The sequence below is a fragment of the Hylobates moloch genome, unplaced genomic scaffold (assembly GCF_009828535.3).
Source record: "Hylobates moloch isolate HMO894 unplaced genomic scaffold, HMol_V3 SCAFFOLD_10, whole genome shotgun sequence".
NCBI lineage: Eukaryota > Metazoa > Chordata > Mammalia > Primates > Hylobatidae > Hylobates > Hylobates moloch.
Genome location: NW_026652285.1, coordinates 64,835,573 through 64,857,045, shown reverse-complemented (window position 1 = coordinate 64,857,045; position 21,473 = coordinate 64,835,573). Strand labels below are relative to the sequence as shown.

General features: G+C 38.1%; 2 protein-coding genes across 2 annotated transcripts in view; one reads left to right on the top strand and one right to left on the bottom strand.

The window, feature by feature from the left end:
• CENPP (centromere protein P) overlaps window positions 1–21,473 on the bottom strand; it is a 294,971-nt gene that overhangs the window by 183,503 nt on the left and 89,995 nt on the right. The gene's annotated exons all lie outside the window — the stretch shown is intronic.
• On the top strand, window positions 9,185–12,205 carry OMD (osteomodulin). Its single transcript, XM_032164524.2, has 2 exons — window positions 9,185–10,135; window positions 10,989–12,205. Exons 1-2 carry the CDS (start codon window positions 9,196–9,198, stop codon window positions 11,318–11,320), a joined length of 1,272 nt encoding a protein of 423 aa, XP_032020415.1. The 5' UTR covers window positions 9,185–9,195; the 3' UTR covers window positions 11,321–12,205.

The following is a 21,473-nucleotide window of genomic DNA, read 5'->3' as shown; positions in this document are numbered from 1 at the left end:
CCGCATTCCCATCCCTCGCCACCTTAAACCTCCTAGACATTGCCAATCAGTTTAAATTTTCTAGACATTTTTATTCTGTCTGCTCTAGTTATCTACTGATATTTTTTTTTCACGTTTGTTAAAAACACGAATAACATAATCAATGTCGTAAATCCAAATCACAGAGTTAATGAGAAGTTATATAAACATTAGGCTGCTGATTTTCAGTTAATCTTCCAAAAGGACCGTGAAGGCCTATAAAACAATTTTTGAAAAAAGTACGCAGATTTGCTCTCTTTTCCTTAGTGAAAGCCTGAGTTTTAAGAACAAAGACACTAACAGAAAACATATGGAAAAGATCAGTAACAAGATGGAATCTTGGCTCAAATGTGGTCTGCCACGTTTTTCATACCAATGTCTCAAATAATAGACTAGATTTTTACAACTGCCAAAGCATCACTTGAAACACTGTATACTTTTCTTAATGCAAAGTTTAACAAAATAAATCTTGTGAGTTCTTTGTAAAAAGCTAATGGAAAACACTTTTTTGAGGAAACAAAATGAACTCCAGGATTCACTTTATTTGTTTGTAAAAGCTTAAAAGAATTCCCCCCCAAAATGAACTCCGAGTCCACTGCCAAAAGACACAAGTCAACTCTCTGTTTAGAATATGAAAACAGTGTAAAAATTAAACATTAAAAACAGTTAACTGTTACTACTCAGGATAGCTCTATGAAATGAAGAAATTTTCTAAATCTACAAAATAAAGGCAATAGCTATTGAGAGACATAAGCTTTTCATTCCATTTTATTCAATACTACAAAATTATTTTGTGCAATACTAAAAACAGGCAAATTGGAGATACACCTTTGGAGTGCAACCAACTAATTTTATCTGAAAGGATATTAGAAGTCATTCTAGTGGGTACATCTGCCAAAAAGAGGAGAAATGAAATAGCTGATAAAAATGAAGATGTAAGCCTTTGTATAGAAAAGTCATATACTTAATCTGTGTAAGCAATGACAATTGAGTGCATTTTAAAAATAAACAATGCGAAATGTTATGTTTCTAATCCTGATTCCTTGTTTTAACAAATAGAAGTACTGATGTGAACCTAGGTGTTGAACAACCAAGGGACTCAAGAAATTTTGAGTTCCAGGCCAGGCGTGGTGGCTCATGCCTGTAATCCCAGCAATTTGGGAGGTGGAGGTGGGAGGATCACCTGAGGTCAGGAGTTCAAGATCAGCCTGGCCAACATGGTGAAACCCCATCTCTACTAAAATACAAAAAATTAGCCAGGCGTGGTGGCTCATGCCTGTAATCCCAGCTACTCGGGAGGCTGAGACAGGAGAATCGCTTGAACCCGGGAGGTGGAGGTTGCGGTGAGCCGAGGTTGCACCACTGTACTCTGGCCTGGGCGGCAAAGCAAGACTCCATCTCAAAAAATTAAAAAATAAATTTTGAGTTCCACCTTAAGTTGCTGAGACGCTGGAGTTCCCTGTCACAGTGGGCCTTAATTTGAAGAATTCTTTGGCATGAAAATGAAAATAAAAACAGTAATCAGTACATGCTGTTTCATTTAGTTTTGTTTGCCTTTCACATTAGAGGAAATTCTTGCCACACCTCAAACCAAAATTAAGAGGAAAAGAAAGAAGTAAGCCACATAAATCTGACCAAGAACACAAGCATCTTAATTTGAATCCACAAAGTTTCATGTAATGAAAAGAAATACATAATTTTAATTCAACCCAAGTGTTTTCCAAGAAGATTGTATTTGCTTAAATTGCTACAGTAATTCAAGAGACAGCTCTGTCTGGACACAGAGTTACTGTGGATTTTTAAGAGACTCAGTTAAAGAATTTAGGAATTTCTGATTCATTTAAAGGATTTACAAATTCATCAACCCCTGAAAACTAAAGCAAATTGAACAGGTATGATAATAAAATAATTTTCAATTTTTTAAGAATGTATTCCTACTGTTAAAATTTAAAAAGTATATTGGATTTGTTTAATATTAAAATAGACTGCATTTATTATAAAAGCACAATTTTTGGAAGCAAAATCTGGTAAAAAAGTTACATTAAACTTTTGATTAGGCAAAATGTTCAAATAAAGTAGTATAATGAGTTTAACTTTCTCATTTAAGATTTACCCAATAAAAAATCTTTGTTTAGATTTTTTTTACTTTGAATGAAAGGAGAGATTCTCAGGTTAAAGGAATCAATCTCTTTCTCTTCCTTAGGTCTCTTTTTCTCTATGAATTATAAGTAACAAAGAACCAGCTAATGCCTTTGAGGCATACAGCTGAGCAATGCTAGTGATTCCTGTTGGGGGGTCGATGGGCATTTGTACAAATTTCACTCAAGATTTTCCTTAAGATTTTCTCCAAATTTCTCTACTGACTAAATCCCTGATATAGAATGTTTTTCTTTTCATTTACTTCTTTCTCAAAGGGAAAATACAGATGCTCTATCTAGTCTATTGAAGGATCTAGTTACTTTGGGTTTTAGTTAATTACAATTTAAATGTATTATGGCTAAAAATAATTGAGGGAATTGCATTTTTAATAGCAAAATAATTTTATAAAATTAAAATTTAGAATTTTTTTGGAAAAATCTAAATTATATGCTAATATTCGCTTTCTTATATGCTAGTTTCTATGTCATACAAATAAAAACATTGTCTTTAACATAATAAAATGTTGAGGATTTTACTCTAAACTTTTCCTGAACAAGTATAAATTATACCTCATTAGTAATTTCAGTAGAAACTTTTCTTGATGAACACACGAGTGCTTTTCTCCAAGTAAGAGAAATGTTATGACACAGATGGTTTTATTGCTATAATATGAAAAATTCACATTGAAAACTGGTAATATATATATATTACTTTGCTCCAAACATTCTTTTTCACATTTGTTCTTTTCCTACTACACAATGTACTAGGAAAGTGAGGAATACAGTATATTGTGATGAAGAAATATTCAATAGAAAAAGGAATAGTCAAGCTCTCATGAATATGTTCATTTGAAGAAATTATCATAGGGAAATAAATGCCTAGGAATAATCAACATTAGTAGAGAGATGCATTTGCTAGCAAGCCTTAACCTATAACTTATTAACTTAATCATTCATTCAACACATCTTTAAGCACTTATAACACTGCATTGTATTAGATTCTATTAAAAGATATTAGGAAATGAGATGATCAACAATGATTATATAATATTGCTGTGAGTTATCCTATAGAGAACAAGGCATACATTGTAGAGTATGAAAAGTAGAAGTAACAAAAATATGCTTAGCAAATGACTGAGAAGAGATTAGTTGGGGAATGAAAAATTTGGATAAAATAAGAGATTGTTTTAACAGGGGAAATTATCCTGGGGAAAGAGCAAGAGGCATAGAAAATAATGAGCATATAGATGAAAACAGGATGGATTTCAAGCCAGAAAACTGCACTTAATCAAAGGGAGTGGGACAAGATTGTACTACATGGTTAGGAACGCGGAGGGAGGAGGACAATGATGTTTAAGATAAGTTCAGGTTTAGAAGAGAAATTGTTCCTCAAGGGAAGACTTTCTTCTTAGGTGCTCACAAAGACAGAAAGCAGACAACATTAAGAACCTCTTTATTGGCCGGGCACGGTGGCTCACGCTTGTAATCCCAGCACTTGGGAGGCTGAGGCGGGCGGATCACGAGGTCAGGAGATCGAGACCACGGTGAAACCCCGTCTCTACTAAAAATACAAAAAATTAGCCGGGCATGGTGGCGGACGCCTGTAGTCCCAGCTACTTGGAGAGGCTGAGGCAGGAGAATGGCGTGAACCCGGGAGGCGGAGCTTGCAGTGAGCCGAGATTGCACCACTGCACTCCAGCCTGGGCGACAGACCGAGACTCCGTCTCAAAAAAAAAAAAAAAAAGAACCTCTTTATTTTCAGAGACGCCCCGGTCATGATGTCTTGATTCAAGGCCTTCTTTTTTCCCAACAATTTTTCATAGTCGTTGAACAACAGACTCTAATTCTCAAATGTAAGGTTGCTAACTGATGATTAGCTAATGTTCTCAACAAAAGGATAAAATTCAAGCTGAGTTTTCAGCCAGGCGCGGTGGCTCACACCTGTAATCTCAGCATTTTGGGAGGCTGAGGTGGGCGGATCACCTGAGGTCAGGAGCTCGAGACCAGGCTGGCCAACATGGCAAAATCCCATCTTAACTAAAAATACAAAAAAATGTAGCCAGTCGTGGTGGTGCATGCCTGTAATCCCAGCTACTCGGGAGGCTGAGGCACAAGAATCACTTGAGCCTGGGAAGCGGAGGTTGCAGTGAGCCAAGATTGTGCCACTGCACTCCAGCCTGGGTGACAGTGTGAGACTCTATCTCCAAAAAAAAAAAGTTAATATGTTATACTATAATGAGTACAATAAAATATTATAAAATTATACATAAAATATCATCAATGAGTATAAAATGTATATAATATTCTATATTCATTCCTATTAATCTCCCAAAGTCTGGGTCAAATGATGTCTACAAAAGACTTTCCTGTCTCTGTAAAGCTGAGGTAAGCCACTGGCCCCACAGCATTGCCTATCTCTGCTATAAACGATATTACCCTCTGCCTTAGATTAGGGTTCACTTTGTTTTCTCTCTCTCCTCCACTAAGCTGTTTGCTCTTTACAGAAGGGACTATGGCTTCATGTCTTCTTCATTTCTGTATTCTCCACCAACTTAGCATAGTGCCTCACCACTAGAAATAATTCAAGACAACTGTAAACTGATGTAACCCAATCAAACTAACTACTAATATTTGTAAAGTGCTTCAGTAAGCATGTTTACATACAGTAAAGTAGTAGAGTACAGTAGGTGAATAAGCATTTCCAAGCAGATCCACTGCGAGTTTCCAGCCCAGCAAGGAGAGCCTGCTCTGAACACTGCCCTTTGGTATGATACCGTAACTCCTTAAATCTACCTCCTTCCAAGATTCTCCACTTTTTCACCCACAAACACTGACTGTAGGGTGAAATCACAGCCCAAATATGTTAATTCATTAAATTAGGCATTCATTCCCAGAGTGCAAATTCCTTAGGTTAGAATTTAGGCCCTCCAAGGCCACGTGTGGTGGCTCATGCCTGTAATCCCAGCACTCTGGGAGGCTGAGGGGGCAGACTGGTTGAGCCCCGAAGTTCATGACCAGCCTGAGCAACATGGCAAAACCCTGTCTCTACAAAAAATTAAAAAATTAGACAGGTGTGGTGGCACGCATCTGTAATCCCAGCTACTCGGGAGGCTGAAGCAAGAGAGTCACTTGAGCCCAGGAGATGGAGGGTGAGCCAAGAGTGCACCACTGCGCTCCAGCCTCGGTGACAGAGAAAGACTCTGTCTCAGAAAAAAAAAGTTAGGCTAATCCCTTCAGATCTGGATTTAATAGTCTTATTTTGCTCCTTCAAGAGTTAACCAACCACATTTCCCAGACACATCACCATCTGTTGCTTCTATGCTTTTGCTTATCTTTTCCTAGCCAGAGATCTTCTTCCTCACTTCCCTCTATGAGAACCTCAACACTCCTTCAAAGTCTAGGTCAAATGCGACATCTTCCACGAATCTCACAGAAAAGAAAGAAAAATGGATGTAATATAGAGTTGCACAAAGAAACATCATGAGTTTCAAAAGCACATATTGTTAAAAAAAAAACAAAACAAAACCCAAACCATTGCTATTTCAGCATTTTCTTGTAGGTAGGGATACATATAAGAAAATAGAAATAAATGATATCTTGATCCTATTTTCTTGACTTAAAAAAAAGAAGCAAAGTCATCACCCAAAAACAATAATGGGGAATGAGGTATTAAAGGCTTGAGAGAGGAAAGTTACAAAACAGTAGCGTAGAAGAGAGGGAAAGAGGATGGTCTAAGGAAATGCAGCAGGACAGCACTTGAGGTTAGTGGTCTTGAATTAAGAGTGAGACCAGTCACCATGCTCCTGTTTTTCTTTAGTTACATTCAGCTGTGATGGGCTGTGAGTAGGTGGAGAATTGGAGTAACCAGAGTTGGAGTTTGGCAGATTGAAGGAGCCAGAAAGTTTAGGGCATGTGCAAAAGAGCAACGATAGTGATGAACTATGGGGTCTAAGTTGGTAAGAAGGAACTGACAATGTTGGGAGGTATGGATGAGGGACAGTGAAAAATAGTAGAATCAATACAGCTGAGGTTCCACTGAATTGAAGAATTATTGCAGCTGGAGTTACTACATAGAGATAGTGGTCTGAGTGTGGAATACTCAAAATGGAGAGTATGAAGGGTTCCAGTAATAGCAAAGACAAAACCCAGGGTGCACGTACACGGGAGCAAATGGTGAGGAAGAATGAAGGGAAGTATCACTGCAGGAAAAGAGCTCGAGGGTCTCTGACTCTACCTGAATAACTACTTCAAATCCCAAATACACACAATAGTTACAAGTATACATTTATAATTTCTGACAAGAAAAGAAGAAGAAATTGAGATGTTTCTTAACCTTTCTCAAATGGGGTTCTGTCAAAGAAAATAACTTAAGTAACTATTCTCTCAATTATACCAATGATGAAAAATAGCTAGAACCATTCTAGATGAATAGGAGGTAAGTCATTTCATTATATGCAACGATTTGTTAGGAAACTCATTCTCTCATGAAACCCGGGATGGGAAAAGTAGAAAGCTCTCAGAATAAAAGAGGTAGGATTTTTTAAAACCTTTTTCCTAAATAATACATTCATTTCATCTGGATAGCAGTTTTCAACATGCAAAGTACTTGTACATGATAGCTCATACAATGCTAACAACGACCAGTTGGGATAAGCAGGCAAGATATGACACAAGGAGGCTGGGTGCAGTGGCTCACGCCCATAATCCCAGCACTTTGGGAGGCCAAGGTGGGTGGATCATGAGGTCAGGAGTTCGAGAGCAACCTGGTCAACATGGTGAAACTCCATCTCTACTAAAAATACAAAAATTAGCTGGGTGTGGTGGAGTACGCCTGTAATCCCAACTACTGGGGAGGCTGAGGCAGGAGAATTGCTTAAACCCAGGAGGTGGTGGCTGCAGTGAGCCAAGATCGCACCACTGCACCCCAGCCTGGGCAACAGAGCAAGACTCCGTCTCAAAAAAAAAAAAAAAAAAAAAAGACACAAGGCAACATACAAGATAAGCAGCCAAGGTATATAATTCAGCTATAATTGCAATTCTTATTTTATTGATGAGGTAAGAGGCAGATATGTTGACAGAAATGAAATACAGGTTTCAGGCTTCTCATCTGGGACATAATTGACCCTTCCCTAGAACTTCAAGTTTCAGCACTGAGTGTTCGTTGTGAAGTGTGCCCCCTTGCAATTCTGCTCCACACAATATCCTCCTCCTGCATTCTAGTGCATGCATATTTGATTCTCCACAAGACTTTAAACACCTGGTAGACAGGGACAGTGTGTTTTTAATACTATTTTTATATCTAAAACTTAAATATATTAATGGAAAAAGGAAGCTAGGAAGAAAAATGTAAAGACACTCGAACTTCGTAGAATGTAAACATTGTATGTCTTTAGGATTTAAAGTAGTTATTCAAGCAGAGTCAGAGACTAAATAATTGGATTCTGGAAACTGTTTCATGAGGAAAATTTGATGGTGCTATTAGTTTTGGACAGAAAATATTAAAAGGAAACATGAATACTATTTCTAAATATCTGAAGTTATCACATAAAAGGGAGCATTTCATGTTCTTCTGAACGGCAGAAAAAGGTATCAGCAAATAGAAGTCGTAGAATCTTCCAGGCAAAAGCTCTCTAACTAAAATAAAGGTCTTTCCTCCCCCAGGCTGTGACCATCATTAAAGGATCAGGTAATTCCAAAGAACACCCAGCATTTATAGTGGAGGGATCAGACTGTAGTTGAGTGATGACAAGCTATCATCATAGAACTATACCCTAGTAAGCAAGATAAACGAGGACTCTTTTTTTTTTTTTTTGAGACAGAGTCTCGCTGTCGCCCAGGCTGGAGTGCAGTGGCGCGATCTCGGCTCACTGCAGGCTCCGCCCCCCCGGGGTTCACGCCATTCTCCTGCCTCAGCCTCCCGAGTAGCTGGGACTACAGGCGCCCGCCATCTCGCCCGGCTAATTTTTTGTATTTTTAGTAGAGACGGGGTTTCACTGTGTTAGCCAGGATGGTCTCGATCTCCTGACCTCGTGATCCGCCCGCCTCGGCCTCCCAAAGTGCTGGGATTACAGGCTTGAGCCACCGCGCCCGGCCAAAACGGGGACTCTTAAAAGATGGTTACTTAGTCGAAAGTCTAGTATACCAGACTTTTGACTCAAGTTCAGTGTAATATGCGACTTAAAAAAAAAAAAAAAAATCTCAGCCAGGCGCAGTGGCTCACGCCTGTAATCCCAGCACTTTGAGAGGCTGAGGTGAGTGGATCACCCGAGGTCAGGAGTTAGAGACCAGCCTGGCCAAGATGGAGAAACCCTGTCTCTACTAACAATACAAAAATTAGCCAAGCGTGGTGGCACACACGCCTGTAGTCCCAGATACTCAGGAGGCTGAGGCAGGAGAATCACTTCAACCAGGGAGGCGGAGGTTGCAGTGAGCCAAGACTGTGCCACTACACTCTACCCTGGGTGACAAGGCAAGACTCAATCTCAAAAGAAAAGAAAAAGAAAAAGAAAAAAGAAAAAAAAAATCTCACTTCATTTGTACTTAAACATTAATTTTGGTTTGAGGCCAGGCGTGGTGGCTCACACCTGTAATCCCAGCACTTTGGGAGGCCGAGGCCAGAGGATCCCTTGAGGTCAGGAGTTTGAGACCAGCCTGGGCAACACAATGAAACCTTGTCCCTACTAAAAAATACAAAAATAAGCTGGGCATAGTGGCATGCACCTGAAGTCCCAGCTACTCAGGAGGCTGAGGCATGAGAATCGCTTGAACCTGGGAGCCTAAGAGGCAGAAGTTGCAGAGAGCCGAGATCGTGCCACTGCACTCCAGCCTGGGTGACAGAGGAGACACTGTCACAGAAAAAGAAAGAAAAAAATTTTGGTTTGAGCACTGCCCATTCTTTCTGGATATTCTTTTATATAGAGACATAGGTATAATACATTTCATATAACTGACAATTTATATAAAGCGTATTCTGAGTTTACTCACTTTCTCCACAATGTTTCCTTTTCTCCTTGCAATAGGAAAAAAAAAAAAAAAGAAGATGGGTTTTTTAAGTCCAATATATGTTATTTTCTTCTTTTTTGGAGTCAAAGTACATTGCCAATATGAAACTTATCAGTGGGATGAAGACTACGACCAAGAGCCAGATGATGATTACCAAACAGGATTCCCATTTCGTCAAAATGTAGACTACAGAGTTCCTTTTCATCAGTATACTTTAGGCTGTGTCAGTGAATGCTTCTGTCCAACTAACTTTCCATCATCAATGTACTGTGATAATCGCAAACTCAAGACTATCCCAAATATTCCGATGCACATTCAGCAACTCTACCTTCAGTTCAATGAAATTGAGGCTGTGACTGCAAATTCATTCATCAATGCAACTCATCTTAAAGAAATTAACCTCAGCCACAACAAAATTAAATCTCAAAAGATTGATTATGGTGTGTTTGCTAAGCTTCCAAATCTACTACAACTTCACCTAGAGCATAACAATTTAGAAGAATTTCCATTTCCTCTTCCTAAATCTCTGGAAAGACTCCTTCTTGGTTACAATGAAATCTCCAAACTGCAGACAAATGCCATGGATGGGCTAGTAAACTTGACCATGCTTGATCTCTGTTATAATTATCTTCATGATTTTCTGCTAAAAGACAAAATCTTTGCCAAAATGGAAAAACTAATGCAGCTCAACCTCTGCAATAACAGATTAGAATCAATGCCTCCTGGTTTGCCTTCTTCACTTATGTATCTGTCTTTAGAAAATAATTCAATTTCTTCTATACCTGAAAAATACTTCGACAAACTTCCAAAACTTCATACTCTAAGAATGTCACACAACAAACTACAAGACATCCCATATAATATTTTTAATCTTCCCAACATTGTAGAACTCAGTGTTGGACACAACAAATTGAAGCAAGCATTCTATATTCCAAGAAATTTGGAACACCTATACCTACAAAATAATGAAATAGAAAGTATGTAGACTTTTATTGTGTTTTAAAGAGAGAAAGAATGGAATTCTGATCTTTTAAAGAAAAAAATATTCAACAAGCTATGCTTTAGACATTGCTGAAAATGGTTGCTTTGAAGTTGCTTAAGGGAATGGCAGAAATCTGCCCCAGAGAAATGTGTGCTATTCAGTTTATAGTCCTTTCTATTAAATTTTATTGCCTTAAATATTGAGAAATAGGCTGAGCGCACTGGCTCATGCCTGTAATCAGAGCACTTTGGGAGGCCAAGGCGGGTGGGGTGGATCACTTGAGGCCAGGAGTTCGAGACCAGCCTGGTCAATATAGTGAAGTCCCATCTCTACCAAAAATAGAAAAATTAGCCAGGCATGGTGGCATGTGCCTGTACTCCCAGCTACTTGGGAGACCGAGGCATGAGAGTTGCTTGAACCCAGGAATCGGAGGTTGCAGTGAGCTGAGATCATGCCACTGCTTTCTGGCCTGGGTGACAGAGCAAAACTCTGTCTTAAAAAATAATAATAATTTTATATATATATATATGAGAGAAATCATAAAGTATATGAAGAAATATGAGTATCCTAAGTAGTGCAATTGTAGATAATTTTTTTGAGATTGTTCTACTAGGAATTTATTAATCAGAAAAGCCAATGAAGCCATATATATTTTGTTAATATAAAACTCATTTATAATTTAATTTTCTTATTATTTGATTAATATAAAAAAAGAAACCTAATTCAATTTATAAGTATTTTAATTAACAGAAGTATATCCCATACAACATAAAACCTAACATAGAATTATGGCTATAACTATGGATTATACTATAATGCAAGATTAATTTTTAATTTATTTCTTTCAGAGATGAATCTTTCAGTGATGTGTCCTTCTATTGACCCACTACATTACCACCATTTAACATACATTCGTGTGGACCAAAATAAACTAAAAGAACCAATAAGCTCATACATCTTCTTCTGCTTCCCTCATATACACACTATTTATTATGGTGAACAAAGAAGCACTAATGGTCAAACAATACAACTAAAGACACAAGTTTTCAGGAGATTTCAAGATGATGATGATGATGATGAAAGTGAAGATCAGGATGATCCTGACAACGCTCACGAGAGCCCAGAACAAGAAGGAGCAGAAGGGCACTTTGACCCTCATTATTATGAAAATCAAGAATAGCAAGAAACTATATAGGTATACACTTACGACTTCACAAAACCTATACTTAATATAGTAAATCTAAGTAAACATGTATTACTCAAAGTAATATATTTAGAATTATGTATTAGTATAAGATCAGAATTGAATTTAAGTTGTTGGTGACATCTGCATCATTTCATAGGATTAGAACTTACTCAAAATAATGTAAATCTTTAAAAATATAAATTAGAATGACAAGTGGGAATCATAAATTAAATGTTAATGGTTTCTTATGCTCTTTTTAAATACAGAAATATCATGTTAAAGAAAGTGAGTGTATCATTTCTATTAACAGTAATTTTTCTAAAAATGAGGAAGGAAGTAGCATTGGCAGTAAAGACCCACAGGCCATGACCTTTTTGATTACTCTGAGGACAATATTTAAATGACAGGAGGGCATATTAATGTAACAAGCATTCATTTAAGGAATAGACCATTTTCTCTGACCTCTTCTTCAGAAAAGCTTTCACACTGGTATTTGTGATCTCATCATTATGACATCTATCCCCCTAGCTCACCACATAGCGCATAGAATGATATTTTTGATTTGTAAGAGGCCATCCAGTTACTAAGGACCCAAGACATACAGATTCACAAAATTAACTAATCTTTTTGCCTCAGAATACCAAAACAACAAAATTATAAAGCTGTATTTGGACAACTAAAAAACACCAAACTATCTCATTGCAATTTGTATTTTAGCACATTTCAGCAACTATCCAAAACAATGTTATTGTATTCCATTTTAACTGGGATAAATGTTTTTGTAAAAATACAACCATAGAAAGGCCTCTTTGTTACAAAATGATTTGCAAAGAAATAACTGCTTTGTTTACAAGATTAAATTAGTGTTGGCAAAATAAAGTTCTAATGATAATATTAAACACTTTATGCTTATCAGCCAATATCTACATAAGCTAACATTGAATACATTTCCTTTATAATTTGAATGACAGGTTTTAACATCTTCTTTAAAACCTTAAAAATCACTTTTTTGTTAATGTATTATTTTTAAGTATTGTAAGTGTGCCTTACAATGATGATTATCTAACTGCTGTGATGCACTCTCTTGATATAGCATGCTAATGTTTCATAGAATTTCTCAGATAAGGGACAAATACCAATCTAGGGCTGCCTATACAAATGATAACAATTCTGACAATATGCAACAGACAGACAAGTCAAACTATACTTCAGAAATAGTTTTCAAGCTTGCAAGTCTTTTTTTCTGGAAATACCAGTTTAAAGTGAAGTCCTTAATGCTCTTTATATCTTTGAGGAGATTATTAGTATTATCAGAACCAGAACACCTACTTGTTCCCAGGGACAACCTCAAGAATCCAGGATGAATATGAAGAAAACTCCATTCATTCGTCTAATCAACATTCATCCAGTCCTTTCTTATATAGGGCTTGGCAATAGGGGATCAATAAACAAAGTCAATGTGCAACTATGATGCCACAATATTGGCAAAGCACATTTTCAACAGAGGTAAAAAAAAAAAAAAAAAATCTTAAGGCCCACCTCCCTTTTCTTGTAATTTTTAAATACAGGATATAAATTCAAACATTATGAGTTAATATGTGGAAAATACTATGGGTGTTTTAGAAAACAAAGATAAGACAATTTCTAATCTAGAGCAATTTAAAATTTATGAGCCATTAGGGAAATGCAAATAAATGAGATACTACTATGTGCTCACTAGGATAGCTGAAATCAAAAGGCAGACAAATAACAAGTGTTGGCAAGATGTGGAAAATTGGAGCCTTCATACACCTTTGGAAGGAGTGTAAACACTGCAGCTGCTTAGGAAAGCAGTATGGAAGTTCTTTAAAAAGTTAGTTACATATGGTCGGGCACGGTGGCTCATGCCTGTAATCCTAGCACTTTGGAAGGCCAAGGTAGGTGGATCACCTGAGGTCGGGAGTTTGAGACTAGCCTGACCAACATGGAGAAACCCCATCTCTACTAAAAATACAAAATAATTAACCAGGCATGGTGGCACATGCCTGTAATCCCGGCTACTTGGGAGGCTGAGGCAGGAGAATTGCCTAAACCCAGGAGGCGGAGGTTGTGGTGAGCCAAGACCATGCCATTGCACTCCAGCCTGGGCAACAAGAGCAAAAGTCCATCTTAAAAAAAAAAAAAAAAAAAAAAAAAAAAAGGTTACATATAACCCAGCAATTCCATTCCTAACTATACACCCAATAGAACTGAACACACATGTTCACACCAAAATTTGCATATATATGTCCACAGCAGCATTATCCACAAGGTAGAGACCACCCACATGTCCATCAATGGATAAACAAAATGTGGTATATCCATTTAGTGGAATATTATTCAGCCATATCCAAAGGTAGAAACCACGCAAATGTCCATCAATGGATACACAAAATGTGATATATCCATACAGTGGAATATTATTCAGCAATAAAAAGTAATGAAGTACTGACATACACTACAACATGGATAACCTTGAAAACATTATGCTCAGTGAAAGAAGTCAGTCATAAAAAGACACAAATTGTATGATTCCATCTTTACAAAATTTCCAGAACTGGAAAATCTATGGAGACAAAGACTATTGGTTGCCTAGAGCTGGGGATCATGGGAATGGGGGAAAGTGAGAAGTAACTGCTAATGGGTATATGGTTTCTTTTTTGGAGTAATGAAAATGTTCCAAAATTGACTGTGGTGATGGTTGTACAAATGTAAAAACACTAAGTACTATTAAATTGTATACTTTAGGCTGGGTACAGTGGCTCATATCTGTAATCCTAGTGCTCTGGGAGACCGAGGTGGGAGAATTGCTTGAGGCCAGAAGTTCAAGACTGGCCAAGGCAACACAGTGAAACCCTGTCTCTACAAAAAAATTAAAAATTAGCCAGGCATGGTGGTGCATGCCTGCAGTCTTAGCTATTCGAGAGGCTGAAGCAGAAAGATTGCTTGAGCCCCGGAGACCAAGGTTGCAGTGAGCCATGATTACGCCTCTGCACTCCAGCCTGGCAATAGAGTGAGACCCCGTCTCTAAAAAAAAAAAATAAATAAATAAAAATAAATAAATAAATAAATAAAATAAAAAAATAAATTAAATTATATACTTTAAAAGGATAAATTGTATTGAATGTGACTTAATAAAACAGTTATTTGAAGAATTTAATAAAGAGAAGATCAAACAACTCACTCTAACACAAGGAAGAAATAAAATGCTAAAGTGGCAGTGACTATGAAAAACTGTATAAGCACAGATACCATAACTTTCACATCTGGTGAGGACCTGGAGAAGTAGTTGAAGGCTCCCAGGAAAAAGTTAATGTGTGGCAGGAACTGACTGGCAAAAGTAGAGAGAACAAGCTCCTGACTGGGGTTAATATAAAGACATGGTAATTACTTGTTTCATTTCTTGCACAGTTTAAAAATTGAAAACCCTTCCTTTTTCAGAGCTCTGGAGTTTCAATTTGTATCTCCTCCTAAATGAATAAAAGAAAATACATTTTAATTCTCAAAGAACAGCCTTAGCAAATAATAAAATTGCAATTCAAATTTAGCAATTCTGGCCTGGCATGGTGGCTTACACCTGTAATACCAGCACTTTGGGAGGCTAAGGTGGGCTGATCGTTTGAGCCCAGGAGTTCTAGACCAGCCTGGGCAACATGGTGAAACTCTGTCTCTACTAAAAGTAGAAAAATTAACTGGGCATGGTGGTGCATGCCTGTAGTCCCAGCTACTTGGGAGGATGAGGTGGGAGGATCATCTGAGCCTAGCAAGTAGACGTTGCAGTGAAATGATATCATGCCACTGCACACCAGCCTGGGTGTCAGAGTGAGATCCTGTTTCAAAAAACAAAAACAAAAACAAATTTAGCAATTCAAAACAAGGAATCTGGCTGGGTGTGGTGGCTCACACCTGTAATCCCAGCTCTTTGGGAGGCCGAGGAGGGCAGATCATGAGGTCAGGAGATTGAGACCATCCTGGCTAACACAGTGAAACCCCGTCTCTGCTAAAAATACAAAAAATTAGCTAGGCGTGGTGGCAGGCGCCTGTAGTCCCAGCTACTCACTCAGGAGGCTGAGGCAGGAGAATGGTGTGAACCGGGGAGGCAGAGCTTGCAGTGAGCCGAGATTGCACCACTGCACTCCAGCCTGGGAGACAGAGCGAGACTCTGTCTCAAAAGAAAAAAAAAAGGAATCTGATATAAGAGCTATGTGGGTATAAAGCCTGACATGACACTTTTAAGCTAGGTGACTTTGAGTGAGTTATTTAGTTTAAGTGTCTCTTTCTTTGTTTTTAAAAAAAGATGGTTTCCATATGATTGTCATAAGGATAAAGATAAATAACTGATATAATAAAGCACATAAAGTGCACATGATTTGGAGGTATCAAGTAAACAGTATGGCTCACTGTAGCACATCTGGCCCAGCAGCCCACAGATCCAGATGCTGCACACTCCTGGGTGCTCACACTGTTTTTCCTGGCACACAAAACAGAGTAAGCATCTCTTTGGATTCCTTCCAACATTTTACTCATACAAAAGATAGTGGACAAGAGAGACTACTAAGGGTTTCATTAGGGTGCTTAAAACATATATCTCACAACTTGACAACCACTATTGGACACTGCAGCTTTTCAAAGCACCATCTGGATGGCCCACCAGGGTTAGGATGGCAGGGTTCCCTCCACTCCCTCACAAGGCACTCAGTTGCTGGCTTCCCTGCCCCAGAGTGTGGTCAAACTCCTCCTGTTTATTAGCAAGAACAGTTCAACTCTGCTCTGGCTCCTCCCTCTAAAAGTGCACATAAGTAAATGCATCCCACGTCCTCTAGCTCAGGGCCCAACGAGGAGACAGATTAACAATCATTTTTTTGGTACTTGAAAATGCCTTAACTCAAACCTGCTTAAGTACTTCTCATTAAAAACAAAACAATGAGGCTGGGCACGGTGGCTCACACCTATAATCCCAGCACTTTGGGAGGCCGAGGTGAGTAGATCATGAAGTCAGGAGATTGAGACCACCCTGGCTAACATGGTGAAACCCTGTCTCTACTAAAAATACAAAAAATTAGCCAGGCGCAGTGGTACGCACCTGTAGTCCCAGCTACTTGGGAGGCTGAGGCAGGAGAGTTGCTTGAACCCAGGAGGCAGAGGTTGCAGTGAGCCGAGATTGAACCACTGAGCTCCAGCCTGGGTGACTGAGCGAGACTCCGTCTCAAAACAAGCAAACAAACAAAAAACAAAACAAAACAAAGAAAAACCTCAATGCATTCCCTGGGAGACAATGAAGAATAAAGTATTTTCTTCAAATAGTACATCAAGACTACACAGTTACCTATCAGAGCTACAGACTAAACCAGTTAATTTGATATTTATAGCAAGAAATAAAAATGTGAAAATTCATTTATTATTTTTCTCATTATACTACCAAGTATTTAGTTATGTTAGCTAATAGGCTAAACTGTAACTATTAACAAATAAGTCCAAGTTGCACCATAAACCCAAGTTTAATTAACAAATATAAATGCATAATGAACATACATTTAACTTTTAGAAAGGGAATTTTAAGAAGGATACTTCATAAATTTGTTCATGATAATACTGATTGAGAATGTTTAGCCAGTGTTTAAGTATTACCTGAAACACTACACATTTTCACTCGATTTCTCAAGCTTGGGAGCACTAAACTAAAATACAGATGTATGCATATTATATAACACACTTAACCAGCTCCATGAGGTAAAAAAGAAAATAGAAGAAATAAACCTTGTATGTTCTATATAATTTTTCTGTTTTAAGAATTCATATGTCCCCAAGGATGGCTAGACCTAAAACCCTGGTTTCCTGATTCTAAATCCATTTCTTCTACATCTTGGAAATAAAGCACAATAGCAGCTGGAAACAAAATTAAATCATAATGGCTAAACATCTGAAGTTTCTTATATGTTCCAATTTCCTAAATAGATATAACTATTCCAAGTTATAAATCTGCCTAGTTGTAAATATCATAACATCATGGACACATCTTGCATCACTTTACTTGTTTAGGTTATGAATTCACTATACAGAGATTTATGTACTACTGAGAAAAACTAAATTAACAAATAAAATACAATTTTACCATGAGCTCTTCCTTACATTGAGTCATAATTCCTCTCCATATAAATTTGACCCTTTAGTCTGGGAAGTAAAATACATGGGTTCTCATATTTCTTGTTGGAACAAACAATTAGGCTTCAAGCATAAGTATGAGATTTAAGACAGAGATTCAAACCACAGACTTTCCACAAAATCCAGAATGCTGGATTAAAAAGGGTCTATGTGTATCTAGTAACTCAGCAGTTATCAATAGGAATGATTTTGCTTCCCCGACCCCCACCCATCAGTGGACAGCTGGCAATGTCTGGAGACATTTTTGGTCATCACAAAGTAGGGGTGGGGGTGGGGTGCAACTACTAGCATCTAGTGGGTAGAAGGCAGAGGTGCTGCTAAACATCCTTCAGTGCACACAGGACAGCCCCCACAACAGAGAATTATCAGGTCCAAAATGTCAATAGTGCAGAGGCTGAGGAACTCTGTAGTAACCCGATTCAATAGATAAAAGTTCAATAGATTAAAAAAACTGTGGCCCAAAACGTTAAAGAACTTGCCAAGATCAGGGGAAGGTTCATGAAGAATCAAACTAGAACTCAGTTGGGTGCAGTGGCTCACACCTGTAATCCCAGCACTTTGGAAGGCCGAGGTGGGCAAATCACGAGATCAAGAGATCGAGACCATCCTGGCTAACATGGTGAAACCCTGTCTCTACTGAAAACATAAAAATTAGCTGGGCGTGGTGGCGCGTGCCTGTAGTGCCAGCTACTCAGGAGGCTGAGGCAGGAGAATTGCTTGAACCCAGGAGGCGGAGGTTGCAGTGAGCTGAAATCGCGCCACTGCACTCCAGCCTGGAGACAGAGCAAGACTCCGTCTCAAAAACAAACAAACAAACAAACACAAACAAACAAACAAAAACTAGAACTCAGGTGTTCTGACTCCTAAACCAAACTATTTCCTACAAAGTTAGAGAATGAAGATGAAGATGGGGAAAAGACTCTTCCAGTTTGTAGCATTCATTGAAAGCTAATCCTCTTGGAGGTTATATGGTCTCTATCAGAATTAAGCCACTCCCCAAAAATACTTTTTCCCTGGAAACTCATGTTTCCAAAACTCCATTCCATTCAACACATTTTTTTGGTTGCCAACAGACCAAGGGTACACTTTTGAGGAAATAAAACCCCTATAAGGCACCAAAGACAATACAATAGGGTCACCTAAAAGAACTCCGCAGAGGCCAATGTGGGTCACTTTAGGCCAAAAGTTTGAGACCAGCCTGGGTAACATAAGAGGACCCCATCTTTACAATTTTTTTTTATTTTTTTTAATTAGCCATGCATGGTGGTGCATGCCTGTAGTCCCAGCTACTCAGAAGGTTGAAGTGGGAGGATCATTTGGGCCCACGAAGTTGAGGCTGCAGAGAGTCATGATCATGCCACTGTACTCCAGCTTGGGTGAAAGAGCAAGACCTTGCCTGCATAAAAAGAATTCCACAAAGAAGACTCTTTCATCTTTGGATACAACGCCTGCTCTTGAGCATGAGACAGCTTTCATCTTTTACTCCTGTAGAGTAAAAGCTAAATAGCTTTCTATCAGCATTCATTTCTTTCTGGAATAGAAAATCACCTCAGTTTCAAGCATTTTATATTGAGTACTGTGTAGTAAAGATTTTGGCTTTGCCTAAAGAGAGGTCTGGGCTTTACCTTGGCTTCTGAGAGGTGATCTATGTCATTTCTGATAGGAGTCTTTTTGTTTAGGGTGAGATTAGCCACACCTGATAGTCTTAAGTTAGAGGTGGCTATGCCAGGAAGACCAACCATGTGATGTAGGATAAGGGATTTGGGTTATGCAGTATCAGTGGACCAGGAGGCTGAATTCAATCAATCAATCAATCAAGCCTATTAATAAAGCCCCAATAAAAACTCTGAACACTGAGAATAAGCTTGCCTGGTTGGCAATACCCCACGTACACTGCCACATATCAACGTAAGGCAACACATCCAGACAACAATGGAAGTTTCAAGTTTGGAGCCTTCTAGACACTGCCCCTGTGCATCTCTCCCTTTGGCTGATTTTAGGGTGTATCCTTTTTCTATATAAACCATAATCATGAGTATAATGGTCTTCTGTGAGTTCTGAGAGTTCTTCTAGGGAATTATCAAACGTAATAAGAGTGGTTCTAGGAATCCCCTGAAATTGCTGTTGTTATCAAAAGTGCGGGTAATGCCCATCTTGCCAGAAGACTATTTCCTTCTCCAGCTGTGAAGAAGCAGGCTACAATGTTGTGAGCTGCCCTTTTGAGGAAGTCACATGGCAAGGAACTGAGGGAGGCCATCAGTCAACAGCTAGCAAGAAACTTAGGTCCACAGTTTCACATTCTGCAAGGAACTGAATGCTGCCAATAACCACATGGGCTTAGAACTGGATCCTTCCCTACTCAACCCCTGAAGTGAGGCTGCAGTGCCAGATGCACTTCAAATGCAGATCCTGAAGCAGACAATCAAGCAAAGACACGCCAAATTCCTGACCCACAGAAACTGTGAGATAATAAATGTGTGTTATTTTAACTAAGCCATTCCTTTGTGGTAGTTTTTTGCACAGTAATAGATAACCACTACAATAGATGAACAGTGGTATTCTTCAGCAATGCAACATTAGAGGAATGTTTCTAAAATGCAAACACAGGATCATATTTAAGCCATCACTGGCTTAAAAATCTCTACATGGTCTCTCACTGACTACAGACTAAAGCCCAAATACTTTAGCAGGATATAAAATACTTTCTTTAATCCAACCTCTATTCCCCATCTAGTCGCATCTCTTAATATGGTCCATCCCCTTGACTTCTTATCTCTCTCCCTCCAAGCTCCAGCAGTATGCAAAACAAATTATAAATTTTCTAAATGATCTACCCCCATCTGCTCCCCTTGCCTAGAATACCTCATCACCTGCACTTACCCTCCTCTCCTATCCTCTCTATAGAAGTCAGCTTGGGTGCAGTCTCCGTGACCCCCAGTCAGTTTGTGGCTTCTCCCAGGTTATCACAGAACTCTGCATATTTCTGTGTAGCAAGCCCTACCATGTATTCTAGTTGCTTGTTTGCTGCTTTTCCTGCTGACTTAGAGGCTATAAATGTTCCTTGAGGGAAGAAACTGAAGTTTGCTTATCTGAGTTTACATGTCTGAAGTCCTGGCACAGAACTGGCGCTCAATAAACTTTTACTTAAATGAGTGAATGCTAGTAACATTGTATTCACAGGTCATAACTTTTCAAGGAAAGTTGTTCTTCACAAAATAATTTTCTGTAGTACAAAGCATCAAAGTGTACCATTAATGAAACTATGAATCTCTAAGATTCTCTAAATTTAGACATATGATATCTATCCAGCTTACTTCTCAATATCTTGTTAACTTGCCACACAATACAAAACAAATCAATGTCTGTTGTTTCATTATTATATATTTTAAAGTCTTTAAAAAGTTTTATTGTATCCTTGAAGCCATAAAACCAACAATTTATATCAACTCAAGCCAGACAATATCACAACTAAATTTAAGATAATTCACATTCAAATAAAAACTTCAGTATTCAAGTCTTAGTTTATTTAAGCTTTGATTTGAAAGGTTCTAAAACAATTGACTGGAAAAGAAAACAAATTGGTATTCTTTCATTTTCTATTTTAATAAAATATATATCCATATTTGTTAAATTTTTAGCTTAAAGGAGAAAAGTTAATTTGATTGGTAAAAGCACCAAGGAGGAATTTTTTTAAAGTGACTCTTTAAAAAAATCTTCAAAGTTGCTTGTATGGTATCTACAATACCACTTTAACTTTTAAAACCCAATTTCAATATTAAAGTAATTTTATAAAGTTTCCTTCATTCAGCAAACAAAAGTATCTTTTACTATCAACCTCAAAAACGATAAATCAAATTTACTTTTATATGCAGCAGTTTTTCTTATATGTAACTAAAATAAAGGGGAGAAAAAAACCCAAATGACAAAACTATAAAATAATTTATGCTAAAACTAATTTTTACACTGG

Coding starts and splice junctions, on each gene's coding strand:
- OMD (XM_032164524.2), top strand. CDS start 9,196: ATGGGTTTTTTAAGTCCAATATATGTTATTTTCTTCTTTTTTGGAGTC. Junction 10,136..10,988: donor ACAAAATAATGAAATAGAAA/GTATGTAGACTT, acceptor TATTTCTTTCAG/AGATGAATCTTTCAGTGATG.